General features: G+C 44.2%; 4 protein-coding genes across 4 annotated transcripts; 2 read left to right on the top strand and 2 right to left on the bottom strand.

Moving 5' to 3' along the window:
• Nucleotides 1-6,730: 6,730 nt before the first annotated feature.
• Nucleotides 6,731-12,141, bottom strand: K460DRAFT_154313 (uncharacterized protein). The gene is made up of 2 exons (XM_040926834.1): nt 7,424-12,141; nt 6,731-7,371 (listed from the first exon to the last, which is right to left on the bottom strand). The coding sequence occupies exons 1-2, from the start codon at nt 11,942-11,944 to the stop codon at nt 7,072-7,074; spliced, it is 4,821 nt and encodes a 1,606-aa protein (XP_040786493.1). The 5' UTR covers nt 11,945-12,141; the 3' UTR covers nt 6,731-7,071.
• A 1,863-nt stretch (nt 12,142-14,004) lies between these two features.
• Nucleotides 14,005-15,789, bottom strand: K460DRAFT_290233 (uncharacterized protein; the record flags this gene model as incomplete). Its single annotated transcript, XM_040929185.1, has 4 exons — nt 14,005-14,652; nt 14,707-14,824; nt 14,877-15,349; nt 15,400-15,789. 4 exons carry the CDS (start codon nt 15,787-15,789, stop codon nt 14,005-14,007), a joined length of 1,629 nt encoding a protein of 542 aa, XP_040786492.1.
• Nucleotides 15,790-16,396: 607 nt separating this feature from the next.
• K460DRAFT_378961 (uncharacterized protein) lies at nt 16,397-17,272 on the top strand (the record flags this gene model as incomplete). Its single annotated transcript, XM_040935125.1, has 2 exons — nt 16,397-17,152; nt 17,213-17,272. The coding sequence occupies 2 exons, from the start codon at nt 16,397-16,399 to the stop codon at nt 17,270-17,272; spliced, it is 816 nt and encodes a 271-aa protein (XP_040786491.1).
• Nucleotides 17,273-17,648: 376 nt separating this feature from the next.
• On the top strand, nt 17,649-18,080 carry K460DRAFT_267613 (uncharacterized protein; the record flags this gene model as incomplete). The annotated part of the gene is made up of 2 exons (XM_040927527.1): nt 17,649-17,862; nt 17,911-18,080. Coding segments are annotated over 2 exons (384 nt in total), but the record flags the coding sequence as incomplete, so codon positions are not given.
• Nucleotides 18,081-18,514: the final 434 nt, after the last annotated feature.

The raw sequence follows: 18,514 nt of genomic DNA, 5'->3' as shown, positions 1-18,514 counted from the left end.
TACTAGCATTATTATATAAATAAGATAGTAGTTTATACTAGTTCTATGCTTTATTTTAAGTAATTTAGGAATTATACTATACATTTTTTAAGTATAGTTTAGCTTTTTTTTTTTATTAGCACCTGTTAGAGCAAGTCTGCTGTATATTTATTAAGAAAGAGGTTTAAGCTTATTCTTATTATTATAAAATTTTTATTATTTAGGGCTAGCTAGCAGGCTAAAAAGTAATTAAGCTAATTAGTTTATTTAAAGCAAATTACTACTTTTAATACTATTTGTACTTCCTAGTTTGCCTTTTCTATATTATTATTAGTTTAAGAGTAATAAGTAGTAAAAAAAAGCTATATTATACTTATAAATTTATATAGCGTAGTTTAGAATTTTCCTAACTAGTCTAATCTGCAGTTAGTAATAATAAAAAATAGGAATTTATAGAATTTCTACTATATATTGCAAAAAACTGCCGCGCAGTGCTTAGTAGCTATAAAAATTAGTACTTTTAATTAAATATATTTAAAAAAGCAATCTGTAATAACTAATAAGTAGTGTAAGGCTTTTTTTTTTTTTGCTAGCAGGTTTACTATAAAATTTATAAAAATTTATAACTAAAACTAGTCTACTACTAGTAAAAGTTATAATAGTTTTTGCTACTTTTTTTAAAATATATAGGCTTTATAATAGTAGCAATTTTAAATATACTAGGCAACGTTTTTAGATATACTATCTTAGTAATAGTTATGCTATATTATCTAGAATATTATATTTTTTTTTAAGTACTTAGCTAAATTAGACTTATAAGCCTGCTAAATAATTATAGTAGTAAGTAGTTTTTATACTAGTACTTATATTACTTTTTTCTATAATAAAGTGCTATGCGCGCTAATTATATAGTTCTTAATTTATTATAAAGTTTTTACTTTTAGTAAAAAGTATTAGTTGCTTTTTTGCACTATTTTAAGCTAGATATTATATATTTTATTTTAAACTATAGCTTTGTTCTATAAGGCCTGTATATAATTATTTATAAAAATGCAGCCTTTTTGTAGCTTTAGTTTAGCTTTTATATTTTTACTACTTTAAGTTGCTGCTATGCTAATAAGTATTATAACTTAAAATATTTAAAAAAACTTTATTATAATATTTTATTTTTATTAACTTAATATATCTAAGTAAGCTACTATCTAGCCTAAGCAAAACTATAAATAGAAGTTATACTAAAATAGTATTTCTGCTTATTTATACTAGCGTTTGCTAAGCGTGCAAAAAGTAGTAAAGTATTTTAAATTTTTATAGTTTGTTAGTATTATAAATAGGCGTTTTATACTTTAAAATTCTACTAATTATACTTTTAAGTACTATACTACTGCAGTTAGCTTTTTATTATAAATTATATAGTTTTATTACTTTAAAATAAAAGCTACTAAGTAGTACGTAATAGGGTATAAAATGCTTTTTATAATTTAGGACAGGCATTTTTCTAATGCCTATTTAAAGCAGTCTGCTTTTATAACTATATTTTTTTTAAAATTTTACTAGGCTAGTACTAGCTTTGCTATAAAGGCGTTTTTTAGTATTTAAAAGGCTACCTACTAAGCCTTTTTCTATAAGAATAAGGCGCCTTTTTTTATTAAAAAATATAGCAGCCCCGCGACCTAGAAAAACTAAAAAATAAAATTTTAGTAAAAGTTTATAAATCTTAAGAACTTTTACACCCCCTATACTATAGTAGGTAGCTCCTACTTTTAAATTACTTAAATTTTTTTAAGATTTAAGTAAACTGCTTTTTTTACTTTTATAATATATTTTAGATACTAGACTTTGTGCGCAGTAAAGACGCACTTTTTTAAATTTAAATTTAGTTTAGCTTTTTTAAGTAGTATAAGAATTTAGTAAACTTTTTTTATATAGTTTTTGCAAGTGCCCCTTAAGTATATTAGAATATTATTTAAGTACGCTGTAGTATAATTTTTTAATATTTTTTAAAGCGCTTTATTAATATATTATTAAAAAAAAGTAAGTATTTTAATTAAATTTATTAGGCATACTAACTACTTATAAAAGCTAAACTAGGTCTAGAATATAGTTAAGTATTTATTCTTTTTAGCTACCTGTAAATAATAAAATGCTAAGCAGATATCTACTTTTATAAACTACTTAGTATTAGATAATATTTAGAAAGTTTTTTTAATAAAAGGCAAAAAGTACTAATCTGCTTTTATAATTTTATTTAAGGCTTAATAATTTATATAAAAGTGCTACTCTTCTAAAGGCTTATGTATAAAGAAGATAAGTACTCCTACTAAAAAAAAGCTAGCCTAGATTTATTTTTTATTTATTAAATTTATAATTTATTTTTATAATTTTAGTAAATAATTTTAGGGCATACTATATAAAAGTCCTTATAGTAGGTATAAGGCGTTGCCCTTTTTAGTTTGCTGCAAGTAGATATAATAGTCTAAGTATTTTTAGTATAAAAGTAGCTTTTTTACTTTATTATTATTAAATAAGTTTTAAAACTTTTTTAGCTTTTCTAGCAACTTTAATTTATTTTTTATTAATTTTTTTTCTAGCAGAGTATTATTAGGGCCTTATTTTTAAAAAATAGTAATTAAGTGCTAAATTATTATTTTATAAAATTTATTACTACTGCTAAGACTTTTCTTTTTTTATTATAGCAAAGCTGCATACGTTAAGCCTAAAACTATCTTTATTTTTAAAAGTATTTTCTAGAAATAGCTTTTTTTTATTACTATATATCCTGCGCTACATATAACTAGCTTACTTTAGGCTATATTTAGTATAGCTCTTTCCTAGCAAATTAATAGTTTTTTAAAAATAAAATTGTGCTTTAAGCTAGGAATTATATATGCTACTAAGCAAGACTATTAACTATTTATATTATAGCCTAGCATAACTAGCTAGATTATTCTTATACCTAAAAAAGTTCCTATAGCCTAGTTTAAAAATTAAAGCAGAATATTAATAAAATTTATTCTAACTTGCTTTACTATTTTTTTGCTTATAGCACTAAAATACTTGTACTTTAAGTTAATTAAAGCATTTATAAACTTTACTTTATTAAAAAAAATTAGTATAAAAAATAAGAGTTTATTTATTCTTTGCTAAATTTTTTAAACTTTTTTTGTATTATTTTCTACCCTAGTCTACTTTTCTGCTATAGTATTCCTGCATTACCTTTAGTTTAATCTTTAGCTAAAAGTATTTAGTTTTTTTAATTTTTATTTTTAATTAGTAGTAGTACTGCTGCTATAGCTTTAATAAATATTATACGTAGAAATACTATATTTACGCAGTTTTTTATAAAATGCTTATTTTCTTTGTAGTATATATATAGTCCTGCCTTGCGTTATTATTAAAAAACTTTATTTAGTACTTAGTTAAATTACTATAGTTATAATTTGCTTTTTAAAGCTACTAAGCTTTTTTATTTTTATAATTTTATTATTTTTATAGCATAAACTAAAGTTATTTTAATATTTTTATCCTTATTACGCTTTGCCTTTAGTATAGGCTAGTAGTATAAGTAAATTTTTTCTTCTATAGCTATAGTTTTAATATCTACTATAATTAATTTATAGGCTGTAATTATTATATAGTAGTCTACTTAAGTAACTCTTTAATGCAGAGCAATAGTTTAAAGTATGTAATTTAAATAGCGCTAAAGCTTATAAAATTTTTATTTAAAGTTTTATTTAGCCTTACTGCTTTAAGCTAAAAGCTGCTTAAAGTAAATAAAAAATTTTAAAAATTTTTTTTTATTACTTTGCTAAAAGTTTTCTAGTTTAGCCTACGCCTATTCCTTCCTATAGTTATTTTTATAGTAGAAATTTAGGTATTAAAAAAAAGTAACTAAGTCTTATTATTTTTTTTACCTTTTAGTTTTATAATAAGAGCTAACTTCTTTTTAAATACTTGCTTTTAGTTAACTCTATATAAAGGCAAATATATTTTTCCTATTTTTTATAAAGGCTGTATTAGTTCTTAATTTATGCTTAATTATAACTTTTTAGGCCTAGAAGTATGCCTTATGTCTTAAAAATAGCTCTTTTATTAAAAAAAGCTTATAGTAAATAATAAAAAAGTTTAACTAAAATATAAGTGTAATAAGTAAAGCAGGCGCGCTTAGTTAAAAGTTAACTTAGAGTTTAAATAGTACTAGAGTAAGTGCTAGTTTTGCTTTTATAAGTTTTAGCTATAGTAAGTAATTACTTTTAAGCATTTTAGCAAAGCTTTAGAACTTATTTTATATATTTTTATTTTATTAATATAGTATTGCTATTACTACTGTATTCTTTTATTGTCCCTCTTTAAGGGTCTGTAGAAAAGTTCTAATTAAGTTTAAGTTATTTTTGTTATTAAGCTCTATTTTATTTATTAAATATAAATAATAAAAAGAAAGTATATAAATGTTATAAACTAGCCTTAAGATTATTCTATTCTAAGCGTAAATAATAGTATTATATACTTTAAAGAAGTATAGAAATTTCTAGCTACTTATATAAGGGTTTATTACTAAAGTTTGCCGAGGTCCTTAGTCTGCAAATACTAGGGCTTAGGCTAAAGCCTAAGCTATAACAACAATTGTAGTTAAATTCGAATATTGTAGCCTATTAAGGAAAAGCTTCTACGGCTCTAAAAACCTTAATAATTTAGTTAACTATATAGCTAAGTTTAATAAATTGTCTAATTAAATCTAAATTATACCCGAGTTATACCCAAATTATATCCGAATTATATGCAGTAAACTAAGTTCAAATCCTGCAGTTTCTAATAATAAAAGCTATATTTTTCTTCTTTTTTTGCCAAATTTAGTTACCCACCTAGGTAAAAATCCAAATTTTTGCAGCTTGATTTTTCGTAACTGACTTTAGAGGGCCTCTTTGCCCTTGCCGTAGCTGTCGATTAGTTTACTTTATTATATTAATATTTTAAATTATTATTACTTACTTTTAATTATTCTACTATACTATCTTTGGCTGTCTTTAATAGTTAGCACTTAAAATAATAATTTTATATAATATTTAGCCTATTATAAAGCCTATTTTATTAAAATTATATATATTTTTATTTTAAATACTATACTTAGCTTTTATATTTTTTATAAGTTAAAACTAGCCTTGTACAAGCTTAAAATTTTTATATAAAATTTTTTAATAGTTATACTTTTAAAAAATTTTAGTACTAAGCTATAAATATTATTTAATAAATATACTAGCCTAATTCTTGCTAATAAGTAGTTATTTATATTTAGCTAGCAAAGTATTAGCTATATTATTTATAGCAGCTAGTTAAGGCAGAAATCCTTAGTTTTTAAAATAAAATATATACTAGGCAATTACTTTTTCTTTTATTAAAAAAAGCTTTATTTTATTAGGCCTAGTATTGTATTATAAAAGCTTTCTTTTTAGTTAATTACTAAATATTATTTAAAAAACGCTGTAGATCCGCATAGCCTTTTATTAAAAAAAATTTACATTATATTTTAAAGCCTAAATTACAAATTATATTTAGTTTTTTTTTTAAAAAAATTGCATATTATTATATTAAAGTATTGCGTTTAATAGTAAAAGACTACTAATTTTAGTAGGGTTTTAGCATCGTAACTAACTTAACTAGGCAACCGACTCGCCTGTATAATATATTATATATACTAAAATAATAAGCAAAGCTATTTTTAACTATTTAAATAATAATTGTAAAGTTAATAGCAGCAGTATATATATTTATATTAGTTTAGGCAGCAGCTTTGGCGAACTAATAAGAGCGCAAGCACAGGCTATAGTTTCTAAAAAAGAGAGCACTAATTGTGGCGACGGGCTTTTGTGCAAGATGATTAGATTATGGATTTACGGCTGCTTTAGGTTTGTCACGCTGCTCGTGCAAAGTAGCCATCATCTTCCCCTGAGAAAGATCAATGACCTCTCCCATCAAAAAAAAGCAAGCTGCTCTAGCCACGCACCATAGAATGCATCTTGGCGTGAGCTGCATTCACACCGTCTCCGATTAAAGCAATGTCTGCGAACAAGGGCCTCAAAAGCAGATGCATCACTTGGATCAAGATTGAACATGCGGTAAAGCTCTATGCACCTCACAGCCCTGCCATGCCTATCGCACTCCTCTCCACCCACCCCTCTTGGACCTCAGCTTTCCCTTTTGGATCCCAGCATGCACCCCGACGACACGCTTTCGTGTGGTGGATGCATGCTCCCAGGCGCTAAAGAGGTCCAGCCCGCATGCATGGGACAACGGTGGCTTGCGCAAGACGCTGCGCGCCAACGGCAAAGGCCGAAGTCTTGGGCTGGTTGTGAGTGGGATGCACTTGTCACAGACAGTACCCTCATGGCGCATGTCAGGCGTAATCGACGTTAGTCAAATGCATAGTCTAGGCGCAAGTGGTGGCGAGAGCGTTACATCGACCTTCATAGTGCATGATGCTGAGCTATGAGCTGAGAGCTATGCAGCACAATCACTCTTCATTCACCACACTACCTACGCCATCTCGCATGCAAACTCCAAAACTGGAAGAATCTAGTATGCAGCCACGTCTGCAATGGAATACTCAGTCCAATCGAAAAATTAAACTGTATGGAATTGAACCTGGGGTATAGTTTTCCAAGATCCTGAAAAGCCCACTTTATCTAGACCTCTCATGTCTACAAGACAATAAACCTCCAAGAATACAGAACGCTTCCACCATTGCAATATCATCAACCGTGAATATAATCGAGATGTCGGGACATGTAAAGTGGCTCAGCCATCGCGCTCGGCAACTGAAATGCTAGTCGTAGTCGTCCACAAGCGTCATCGCTTCGAGTCGACATCGTAAGAAAAAAGAGACATGTCGTGACATGCGGTGCGCTGAAAAAAGAACAAAAAATAAGCTTTGGGTATTACAAGGGGTAAAAGTGCCTCAAGCCACCGAATGAGGGCGCTGTCTCAAACAAGACTTCGAGGAATGGAGAAGCCGTAAACGCCGCATCGTACGCCGAAGAGGTGTGAGACCTGAACATGAAGAAAAGAAGAATCGTCAGTGCATGCAAGACGCAACCATCATGGATGTAAAAGGAAAGCGGGGGTGGAAGGAGGGTTCGCGACGGGCTGGGAAGCTTTCGGGGCTTCTTTCGCACCGTCTTCTTCTGCAGGCTTTGCGCGCTGCGCCACAGCACTCTCAACCTCTGCAACTTTTTCTTCACTAGCTTCGCGCTCAGCATAGATTTTCCGTTGCTGGATCTGTGCTGTGGTGAGGGTGTCGATATAGGTCCGGAATTTGACAATCTCGCGGAGGAGGTATTGAGACTTGCGTTCCCAATTGGCCATGGCCTTTGCCGCGTTCGGATGGCGAGGAGAGAACTGAGCGCGAGGGTTAGCTTTTGGTACGTCGACTAAGGAAAAGATGACTTACTGTGATGAGCAGAGGCGCTCTTAGTTCATTGTGATGCGCCAGCTCTCCCTCAATATTCTTAACATAGTCGGTCAGGGCTCTTAGCTGATCCACCTCCATCAAGTTGCTCGCCATCATGCTTGAGGTTGGGGGGCTCCAATCGGAGAGGACAACCTTGTCGCCCGGGAGTCTAGCCTTTGGAGTACCGGTTGCATGGTCCATCGAACTACGGAGCGAACTCGTCACGCTAGGACGAGGCATATGGCCTTGTACTGATGGCGCGCTGTCTTGCCGGATCAAGGCTGGGTTGATGACGTTCTCGCCCCAGCCATATTCCATACTGCTAACACCGCCGGTCAAAGGCTCCTTGGATAGTCTAGCAGACCAATAATTGGCAGTACAGACAAACTCGCGAACAATGTCAGGCGTTCCCACTTGGAAGAGATGAACGGCACCGGTTGGAAGCGACAAGGCGAAAACATGGGGTCTTGATTTCGAGTATCCAGGAGGTGGTAGCGCACTGGCAATCGTCTGTCGAAGCGGGAAACTGCCGAGCGCCTCTGCGTTGTCCATCCAGTTACCGCCACCAACGACACTGCCGGCAGACGGTCGAAGTTTGCTTTTGTGGCGCACTGATTTGGAGTTCATGCTGAAGGAGAATAGGCGCATGTAGCCCTTCTCGACAACAGCAAAGCACTCGGTCCACGCCCGGTCCTTGGCCTTTTTGTCCACGGACTCGAGATGGTGCTTGTGCTTCAGAATGCCTTCTTTTGCCCAGGGTGCTCCAACAAGCTCCAAAGTTTCGTCTTCCAAGAGCGGCGCGACACGACTGAACTCTTCGTCACTGGCGATCGTCATCCCTTCCTCACGAATGATGGCTTGACTGAGGGCATTGGCGAACCCGATGGCCTGTTGATAATCACCGGCAGCAAAGTGCGAGCCAAGTGATTCCATGGACATGGACGTTCCCGTCTTGCCATATGAATAGCGACTCCATGTGCTTGACCCAGCAGGACTGAAGACAGATCCATCGTCTAGACTTGTTCGGCTGGATGCAACTGTAGAAGAAGGATACAGGCGCTGCTTGGATCGATTCTTAGTAGCCCAGCGGCTACCTACGCTGCGGAAGTCGGGCTGGGATCGGCCACGGTAGCTCATGTTATCAGAGGGTGTTTTGCTCAGAACGCTTGGGGTGCGACGTAGCATGTTGCTGACGGAGAGGTTGTTGGAGGATGGCTGGTGGTGGACAACAAGATCAGAAACCCCGTGGAGGGGCAGGCGCTGTTTGCGAATAGACTCATAGAAGTCCTTGAGAACAATCTCAATCTGGAACTCCCAACCGCGTGCGGGGCCATTGTATGGCGAGTTGACCAGGTTGTTTGACTCGGACGTGGAGGACTCGAAGGAAAGCAGACCGTCTGATCCGCTTCTACCTGGCGGCCTGATTGATAGACGACTGCGGGATTTTCTCTCTTGTGTAGTCTCTTCAGGCACGTCTGCTGCAAAGGCAGTGGCATCGGCGTTTGGTGAGTTTGGCTCTGATTTATCGTGCCACGGAAGAGAGCCTCTTCTGAATTGGGTGGATTGTGGGCGCAGTGTCTCGCCTCCCGAGGCCTTGAGCGCATCCTGGCATACGCGGGTAACAGTGGGAAGCGTGTTTCTGACAAACTGGCTGCGAGTCATCCTCGACTCAATATCAGCCAGATGCAGGTCCGTGTTGAGAAGCAGGATGGAGTAGCAAATAGTGTGTACAACGTCGACTGCTTTGAATCCGTGCGTGGTGTTGCATTCACACCAACGCTCCGAAAGGGCCATGAGGATGCGGTCCACCTGCTGTGTTTCCGCCTTGAGGACAATCTTGCCGCACATGTCACGCATAGCAGCGAGGATGGTGAAGCCGGTCCAGTCGAAGAGGTCCATGAAGGCCTTGCGAGTCCGCATGCTGGCCACGGTGACGTCGCCCAGCAGCGTAGCCGCTTGGGCCTTGAGGATTGAGGAATCGTCGCCATTGTAGATGTGGAAAGCGCGTTCTCGGTCGGCGGCAGTAGGCTCGGTCAGCAACGTGCTGTCCTCGATAATGGCAGGCATCGTGTCGGTGGAAGCGCGACTCTCGACTTGGACTATGGGCAGGCTTGTGGCCGAGTGGAAGACGTCATTGGGCGACGTGGGAGAAGTTGCATTTGGGGTAATCGGCGTCGCTTTGTCGAGCGACTGTTGAGATGCGCGCGCGCCTTCTAACGGCAGCTTGAGGTCTTCGGTTGTGCTATCGAGCTGGTCTTCAGGGAGGGTGGTGTCGAGCCACACGCGTTTGGCAGCGGCACTTGGGTTGCTCATCGACGCCGGCGCCTTTTTGGTGGCTTCAGTGATGACCCAGCCTTCGTCCTCGACCTCGGAGGCCGACGGCGACCCAGATGTGCTCCCAGACGTTGGCTGGTTGTTGGGCGATAGTCGCTCGGTCCGCCCGTCGCCATTCGCCTTCCCGTCGCTCCTTCCCTCTGACCCAGACTGGTTGAGCGACGACCAAGTGGGGCAGGTGCTGGCTCTCCGCCCTTCGTCGGCGCCACTGCGCTCGCCCGTCGGAGTCGTGCGACCACTGCGGTCCTCATTGGCGCTGCTGCTGTCGGCCAGGAAGCTATCTTCCTGCTGGCTAGTAGTAGCAACGGCTGCTTTCCCCTGCTTCACCTTCAGCTTCATCTTGGGACTGTCTGCATTGGTCAAGTGCCACGTCTTCACTTGCTCGTTCCGTGAAGCTGGAGGCGTTTGGTCATCTACACGTGACGTTGCTTTCACCGGGCGAACAGTTGCTTCTTTGTGAGGCTTGTAACCGGGCGAAAACCCCTGGGGTCGCTCATCGCTCACACCGCCGCCGTCTTCAGCAGACAGCTGTTCTCGCGAATCGTAGAATTTCTCCTTTTCACCTGCGCGCGTCGCTTCACTCAGGTAGGGGTTCATAACCTTGCGCAGACTGCTGACACTCGGACTAGGCTGCGCGGGTAATACAGGCTTGGGTGGCGGTGCAAAATCAAGGGCCATCACAGGAGGCCTCGTGTTTTCAGAGACGGACTTCTTTCGCCGCCTAAAGAATGACGAGGGTTTCTTCGTCAGCACAGGTGGAGCAAGTGGTTGCGATTCTCTCTGCGAACCTGAAGCGGTCTGGGGAGGCTTCGGTAGGGATTTTAGTTGAGTAGCAATGTGGCTATTGTTATTGTTGCTGGGCGTGGTACGCGGTCGAGTTTGCGAATACAACGAGTCGACCTCAGGGGCCCTCTGTTGGGCCGAGGCCGGAGACGACTCCATCTCTGAAGGAGTCGGGGCATTTGGAGCATTAGTGGCTTGTGATTGGGCTTTGGAGGAACCTCCGCCAAACACGCGTCTAAAGAACCCAGGCTTCTCTTTTGGTGGAGCGACCACCGGGCCTTGCGACTGGAACAGGGGGGACTTGCGCGTGGCCACGGTTGGGGATGGTGCTGTAGGGTCCTGGAACGACGGCACGGGAGGCAAGTCCCGCAACGTGCTGGCATTGACAAACTCTTGTGCCTGAGCTCGCATGTTCGTTTCTGCTGGTTGGCTTTTGTTCCTTCGCACCGTCTTGTAACTCGTGTTCGAGTGAACGCTACCCCTACGGCGAGATGCAGGAGCTTGCGGTGGTGCATACGCGGGCTGCGGGGGGTATAGGTTGGGCGACTGCGGTTCCTGTAGTCTCCGAGGACCAGCGGGGATGGTAGGCTCAGGAGCCGCATCGTAATCGTCCGGGTAGTTCTGGTATGCCATCCTGCCTCTATCCAACACAGACTCGACTTTTAAAGGCGCCATCCTTCCCCGGTCGCTGACGTTGCTATGATCGAAACTGGCAGAGCGCTTTCCGAAGCCCAGGCGTTGTGTCCCCAAGAGCCCTGTCTGGCCAAAGTCCATGCTCGAGGAACCGCTGCCCTTGCTGCTTTTCTTGCCACCGCCTCTCAGGTGTCCCGCTTGTTGAAGCTGCCCATACGAAGCATTGGTTTGCCTGCCGGGGTACGCATCTCTTCCGCTTCCTTTTCTGCTTATTGGCGTGCCAATGTTGTTGCTACTATTGCTCCTCCGGCTACGGGGCTGTTGGCTAGCGTATCGAGACGGGTCTTCGGGGTGTAGGTCGTAGTCGGACGAGCGCGACGAGGTGTAGGTGTGGCCTCGGTGACGTGGCCCGGGCGGCCGGTAGGAATTGTCTCGAAGGAAGAATTCGTCTTCGCCGTAGTTTGTGTATTGGGGGCCCGTGTTGCTGAACATGTGTCCGGTGGAGAACTGATCCAACGAGAGCAGCATGTTGTCTACCACCGAGTCCCTCACCGTGGCCCCATCGGCAAAAGAGAGGTCGTGGGAGTCGCGCAGTGGATCTAGCTCCTGGACGTTTCCACTCGATCCATCGACGGGCGTTGCATCGTCGAAGAAGGTCTCCTGCTTGGGCTGCGTGGTGTTGAGGGCGCGCATAGGCGCGTTGGACTTGTGTGTTCTCGAGGGCCCTGTTGGCGTGGTTGGGCGGGAGCCATGGCGTGTGAAGTCGTGCATGGTGTGTTGTGCCTTTGGGGTTTATTCGTTCGACCGCTGGGGATAGGTGGCGCTCGATGCTTCAGTACGGGAGCATTCTCCGGAACGGCCTGGCAGACGTGGAGGATGGGACGCAAGCAAGCAATGGAGGTGCTTGTTGCGTATGCGCGCTGTTCCGTCGGTGACAGCAGCCAGCAGGGCTCGGCTCGTGACACTAGGGTGAATCAAGGCGCTCGTTGTCGCATGGTACGCGCAAGAAACAGCGATCGAATCTAAGATGACGCTACGCAGGGCGGGGACTCGGGCCCTGGTGAGCTTCAGGGGCTTCCCGAGGTCTCTGACAGTCGGTGTTGGTGATGTAGGCAGGACAAAGCCAAAACGAGCCACGCGCTCGCTAGTCGAGTACCACTGCGGATCACTCACTGCAGGTAAACTGCAGGTAAAATGGCAGGATGTGTGCAGTGCAGTGTAGTGTAGTGTAGTGTAGTGTAATATAAAATAGAGACGCGGTGCCCAGGTGGACGAGGGCGTTCACACAACGACGCGAGGCGCTGGATGCAATGCAGGAGAGTTGGAAACGCCTACTAGCTAGGAACTTTTTCAGATAGACGTGCAGAAGGTCCAAACCTAGTTTTTGGGGGACCCCTGCCAGGGCTGCTATAGCACACGAGTCAATGGCCTTCTGAATGATAATATAAGAAGGAAGCCATGGCCGAACTCGTCGTCGTCGTCCTGCGCTGCCCCAAAGCATCCTTTCTCCTCGTGGGGCCCTCCTCGTATCACCTCCTGAAACCTGAGAACTGGTGTGCCGCAGCCGCCAGGGCGAATCAGGTACCGATGCGCCCCTCGCGCTTGGTCCCTCTGTTCGCTTCAGGGGAGAGGCGCCAACAAGCCGACTAGTTACACGCCCCCGGCCCTGTCCGCCCACTTCTTTGCCACATGGGCACAGTATATCAATCACTTCAGTCTTCCCCCGCCCGCGGACCTTTGCTGGCGGCAATCAGCGCTTCGACATGGTAGGCGCTGCATAAGACGTGCATAGCTTGAGACGACGGGTCGCGCCTCAGTTTCGAGCATGCCCATTCTCCAGCACCTTAGTGCGGAATGCCGTCGTCAGACCCCCGGAACAACTTCCCTTTCGAACCACTGTGCAGGCCAACCCCCCGGAGCAGCCAATATTACCTGCCTGTCAACGTCTATCAGAACAGCCCCAGAATACACACCTAAAAGACCTCTACTTGGCTAGTAGCGCAAATACCCACTCTGTCTCCTTTCGACCCATTTATCCCTTACATACTTCGTATCCGCACCCCGCCCCCCTGCATGTGCAACCCTCCATCACATAGCGCGCCTTGGAAAACCCTCGGTATGTAGCATCAATCACGCCTCGAGCTATCGGCTATATTGATATATACAAGACCACATAGTCCTAGCAAAGAAAGAAAGAAAGACTCCAAGCCTTGCTCTTCGCTTAATTGACCGCTACATTGCCATGTTTTCCGAAGCAGATCGTCACTTGGGATCACTCATACTAGAGCAGCTGATCATAATCTAGCGATCAAAGGGGCCAATTACGGTATTTTGGACCAGACCAGCACTTGCCCTTTCCAGAACTCTCTCCTCAGGATAACCGTAACTCGACTTTAACCATATTTTCGCCCCTGGACAATGACGTCAAATACAAAGTCCAGGCAGCAGCAATATACAAACTTCTGTAGGACCTACCCAACCCTGCTAGCCAAAGTCCTACATCCCGGAGCTCATTGCGATCTGTCATGGATTAGGCTACGTAGGATGCGTGTAGAGAGATTGATATTCTATATATCGACTCGTTGAGAAAGTCCTCGTCTGACTCGATGTAAAGTGTATGCCGTAATAGCCACGTCCCTCATAATCCCAGAATCACTCCCATCCCAATCCATGGATGCGCTTGCCCAACGCCGAAGCTTTCAGCTCTCTCAGAACAAGGGATAGCCTCCACGCTCAATTTAACGCCATGTTTGGGGAGCCCAATATTTCAGTCCTTGCAAAAGCCCCTAGTCGTACTTGATTCTCTCCATTTCTCTGCCACCTTGCGTCTTTCAAGCATTTCCGCGTCCTCTCGAGACTCCTAGTCCTTGCAGGTTCTTCTCCCTCTCACTCACGCTTCCCCGTCGTCCTGCAATTCCGCTGACGCTCTCGCTCCGCGAGCTGTCCATGCTCCGCCTCATACTGCTCGAGCTCGACCTACGCCTAGCACGCCTCGCTTCGTCAGGATCATGAGGATGCAGACCACTTATCTTTGCGAACAAGTTCAAGATATCCGTGAGGCTAATGACACCGCTGAGTCTACCAGACAAGCTTGCTCCGGGGATGGCTGATGCGGATATGGCGGGTGCTATGGCGCCGGTACTAGCGAGGTGCGTGGGTGCTATAGAGTTGATGGGCATGGGGCCAGATACCAGAGCAGGTAAAGGCGTGATTGGTGAAGGGGGAACGAGGACAGAGGGTGTGAGTGCGGGTGTTGATGGACCCGAGGAGGCGGGCGAGGGCGTGTCGACGATCCACATGCGGTGGGAGCGGGTTGCTACTAATTTGGCCACGGTGTGGGCGAGCGTACTATAGGGATTGACGTGAAAGACAGGGAAGGAATCTTTTCCGTCGGTCACGCCGCGTTCGGAAAGGATGACGGTTATGAAGTGGATACAAGACGAGCGGAGCAGTGGCAGCGATGTTGATTTCGTAAGGAGCTGTAGTGGCTTGGTCAGTTACCGATGGTTTGAAACAGCGTCCTCCAAACATACCCTAACGTCAACATGTGAGATGTTGCCAATGACATTGTTGTAAGTATCAAGAACTGGGAGGGATGATATGCCTTCGTTATTCATAAGCTCCAGCGCCGAAGCCAAAGGCGCGTCACCGCTAAATGTTCAGTTAGCTCCATGTGCTCTTCCTGTACCTGTCGAGTGCTTACTTGATGGCCAAGACGTTGTTCGACCCAAGGCTCAAATCTTTGATTAGTTGCGGGTACAACTGATTCACAGCCGGGAAGCTCTGTTGGTTCTCCCAGAAGAACTTGACCAATCTCAACTGTGTGAGCACTCCAATGACATTGGTCGTGCCGTCTTCCGCGACTAATACTCTGTGCACGCCACTACCAAACACCTCTATGGCCTTTTTGAGGTCTGCCGTGTCAGGAAGCGTGATCAGAGGCTCCTTTTTGTTGCCAACCTCTTTCACGTCTCGGAGTGGGATGGGCTTCCCTTCTCGCCCCTTCCTTGCAAGCTCGTCAAAGGATGCTGTGTCTTCTTGGTCTGGATGTGCAAGGCCGACTACGAGGAGCAGGTATGCGTTCAGGTCGCTGTAATCAAAGGTTCCGGTCGCGTGGCGCGTGTTCGCATCTTCGCGGAGCAGGATGACATTGGGGGCGCCGTGTTTGACCAGTAGCTGTGCTTGTCAGCTCTGCTCTGTTGCTTGCGGGTGAGAAAGGAACTCACACTTGTAGCATCCTCAACGCTAGTGTCGTACTCGGCAAACCTCACCAGACTTGGGTCAACAATCTCCCCTAGGGTAACCGTCTTCCAGTCACGCCCATGGAATTTGGGATCACCGCCTTTGGTTGGCGGGTTGTTGAGTAGATCCTGCAATGCTTGTTGCGTGAGGGATGGCTGTCGTGACGCGCGTGGAGAGGTAGGTGCCCCGCGCATGTGCTCTGCGAAGCTCGAGCGGTGGGATGAATGCGGGCCAGGACTAGAGGCCATTTTGAGGGCTGCTGGGGGCGAGCGGCTCAATGAAGAGACGGAATTGCTGAGGGATTGTAGTGGAGACGTGTTTATAGGGACAGGAGCGCCTTTCTTCCCGTTTGCAGGCTCCGCGTGGTCTGCCATCGCGGTGGAGGGTTTGTTGAGGTGCGGGGTGCACCAGGCAGGAATGCTTGCTGGTGGTGGTTCGCGAAATGTTTTGGTGTGCTGGTGGACGTCAATGCGAAGAGGAAGATGCTAAATAATGGTGTTGTAGATGAGTTGTTAGTCAGACAGTACCCTTCTTTCGCGATCAATGTGGAGTGGTATGAGGTGTGGGGGAGCTCTCCGGGAAGACTACAGCCCACTTGGGCAGCGCGGAAGCTGACCTGCGGGGGTCTGATTCGCTGCAGGTGCAGACCCAATAAAGCATATATGCCCATCGCCATCAGCAGCAATGACTATCAGCACGCAAGGGCAAGCAGTATACGGGTGTACCTAGGGCAGTGACGCTACGAGACATTCACTGGCCATTCATGACACGCTCAACGTCATCGCTCTCTGGCTTCAGACTGCTGGACTAACCCATGCCAATCGCTTAGGAGCCCGGTGGCGGTTAGGGCTCCGGCTCACTCAGCCATGCCAGGTGCACCCATGGATCGCTGGTTCAACTAGCATCATTCTTCAATTCGATAGCAAATTTATTACAATCAACCAGCACATTTAGATCTCGACACCTAGAACCTCTATCGCCATGAGCTTCCTGTCCAGCATAACGCAGTTCCTACCGTCATTCGACAGGCTTCGAGGTCAACCGCAGCCCGCAGCCCCGTTCACCACACCCACCTACGAAGATGTTTGTCGCGCCCGGGCTTTACTCAAGGCCTTGCACCTCCCCACGGAGCTTGTTCTCGACATTTTAGATTATGCAAGCTACTGGCCGACTTATACGCTCAAGTCCAGCTTTGATCGTATACAGGCTACAGCACCAAGAGCAGCCCTTTGCCTCGAAGTCGGCGTCTTCAACAACCCCACTGTCAACAGCATTCGCGCAAGTGGTGAGCGGTTCAAGATCAGGGCCGTCCAGTTCGACATCATCAGCAATGACCAGGGCTGGGTGTCTTCGAACAACTTGGCCCACACTTACGACACCTATTCGTGGCTTGAAGTGTCCATACTCCGTAATGAGACGAACAGAAGTATTCACATACCTGATCTGGGTCTGATGGACCCCCTTGTTTGCAATCCCCTTGGCTTTCACAGGCATATGGCGGGTCGTGGCTGCTTTCTAGTCAGCCGACCAGAGGATGCATTTCAAGGGCCACAAGATGGAGAGGGTGACCTCGCGTGGTACTTACAGGGTAATCGCGTTACTGCTAGCCGTCAAAGATATCACGTAGTTTGGGCCGAAGATGGGAGCGGGGGGAATAGTGAGGGAGCTGGCACGGGGAAAGGCTTCCTGCAAGCGCTAACAGATGGTGATAGGATCCTCGTCTGGGCCCGGGCCAAGGTTCGTACATCATTATATCGCTTCGATTCAAGAGAGTGAAAACGGAACTAACCAATCCAGTATCCCGGATGGGAATGCATCGTCAAGAGACTCACAGTCACTGTTTGTTACGGCTTCTGAGAAAACGCTCTAGACTTACATGCCATACTTCTTGAAAGCATAGAGTATGAATGCGTCCAATTGTAGTTATAGCACGTCTGATTCCGTTCGGTTTCTTTGAGTCGCAAGCACTCAGTCTTTCACTGAATGTATAACATCGAGCTTACTCAAGTGCCCGCAGGAGCTTAAAGCTCTGCGCAGGGAAACCAAAAAGCCCCAGACAGGCCCTTCCAATACTTAAATAGCTTCCGCTACCTAGATATTTCTTCTTGATCCACTACTCGTCGTCACCCCAGAGCAATGGTTTCAACTAAAGATGTCCGGGTTCCGCGATCCAGCGCAGTTGGGAAGGTCTGATCTTATCGCCATTCAACGCTCTCGAAGCTGACCGCACAGATATATCAACTCACCTGCCATCCGCGTTATCGTCGGCGAACACCCCGAGGCGAAGGACTTCTTCGTTCACGAAGCTCTCATCTGTCCACGCAGTGAGTTCTTCGAGAACGCAATGAAGGAGAACTGGAAGGAGGGCGAGGAGCACAAGGTTACGCTGGCTAAAGAAGAGCCTGCAGTTTTCGAGCTCTACCTCGAACTCCTATATTTAAGCTCAGGTTCCTCTACGAAGCGGACGACCACTTACGACTCGCCCTAGACCAAAGTACTGCCAACGAAGGAAATAGAGTCAACTACTACCGAGTTCTGCCAATACACTGCGCTTAGCAAGCTCTACGTCCTTGCCGAGATGCTTATGGACGACATTACCAAGGAACTTGTTCTCGCCGCAATGCTTGCTAGGTCCAAGGAGCCTTCTGCTACTAATAAAACCTTTCACTATCCAGGCCCCGCGTGTATCCAAATCATTTACGACGGTACTCCCGAAGGCAGCCCCGCTCGTGTTCTGCTCGTTCACCTCTACACTACCTTCGGTGACCAAAATTCCAAGATCGCGGAACCCTCCTGTCTACCCAAAGACTTCTTCTTCGATCTGGCAGTTAATACGATGGCCATGCGACCTCTTCTCAAAGATCACGAAGATTTGCAGACTAGACTTTCTTTTTGTCAGGAAGTATCGGCTAGCAAGGACAAACAGATGGCGACGAAGAACAAAACAATCCAAGGTTTGCAAGACAAGAACACGGAACTATCAGCATGTTTGGCCGAGGCGGACTTTGACTGGCGTCATGCTCGTACCATGAGAACTGTAGCAGAGACTCAAGCTAAGAAGTTGGAAGGTGAAGTCAAGGATCTGAAGGCCAAGGTGGA

Source organism: Cucurbitaria berberidis (genome assembly GCF_010015615.1).
Source record: "Cucurbitaria berberidis CBS 394.84 unplaced genomic scaffold K460scaffold_4, whole genome shotgun sequence".
Lineage (NCBI taxonomy): Eukaryota > Fungi > Ascomycota > Dothideomycetes > Pleosporales > Cucurbitariaceae > Cucurbitaria > Cucurbitaria berberidis.
The sequence above is the reverse complement of the archived record's forward strand: the minus strand, read 5'-3'. Positions and strand labels throughout refer to the sequence as shown.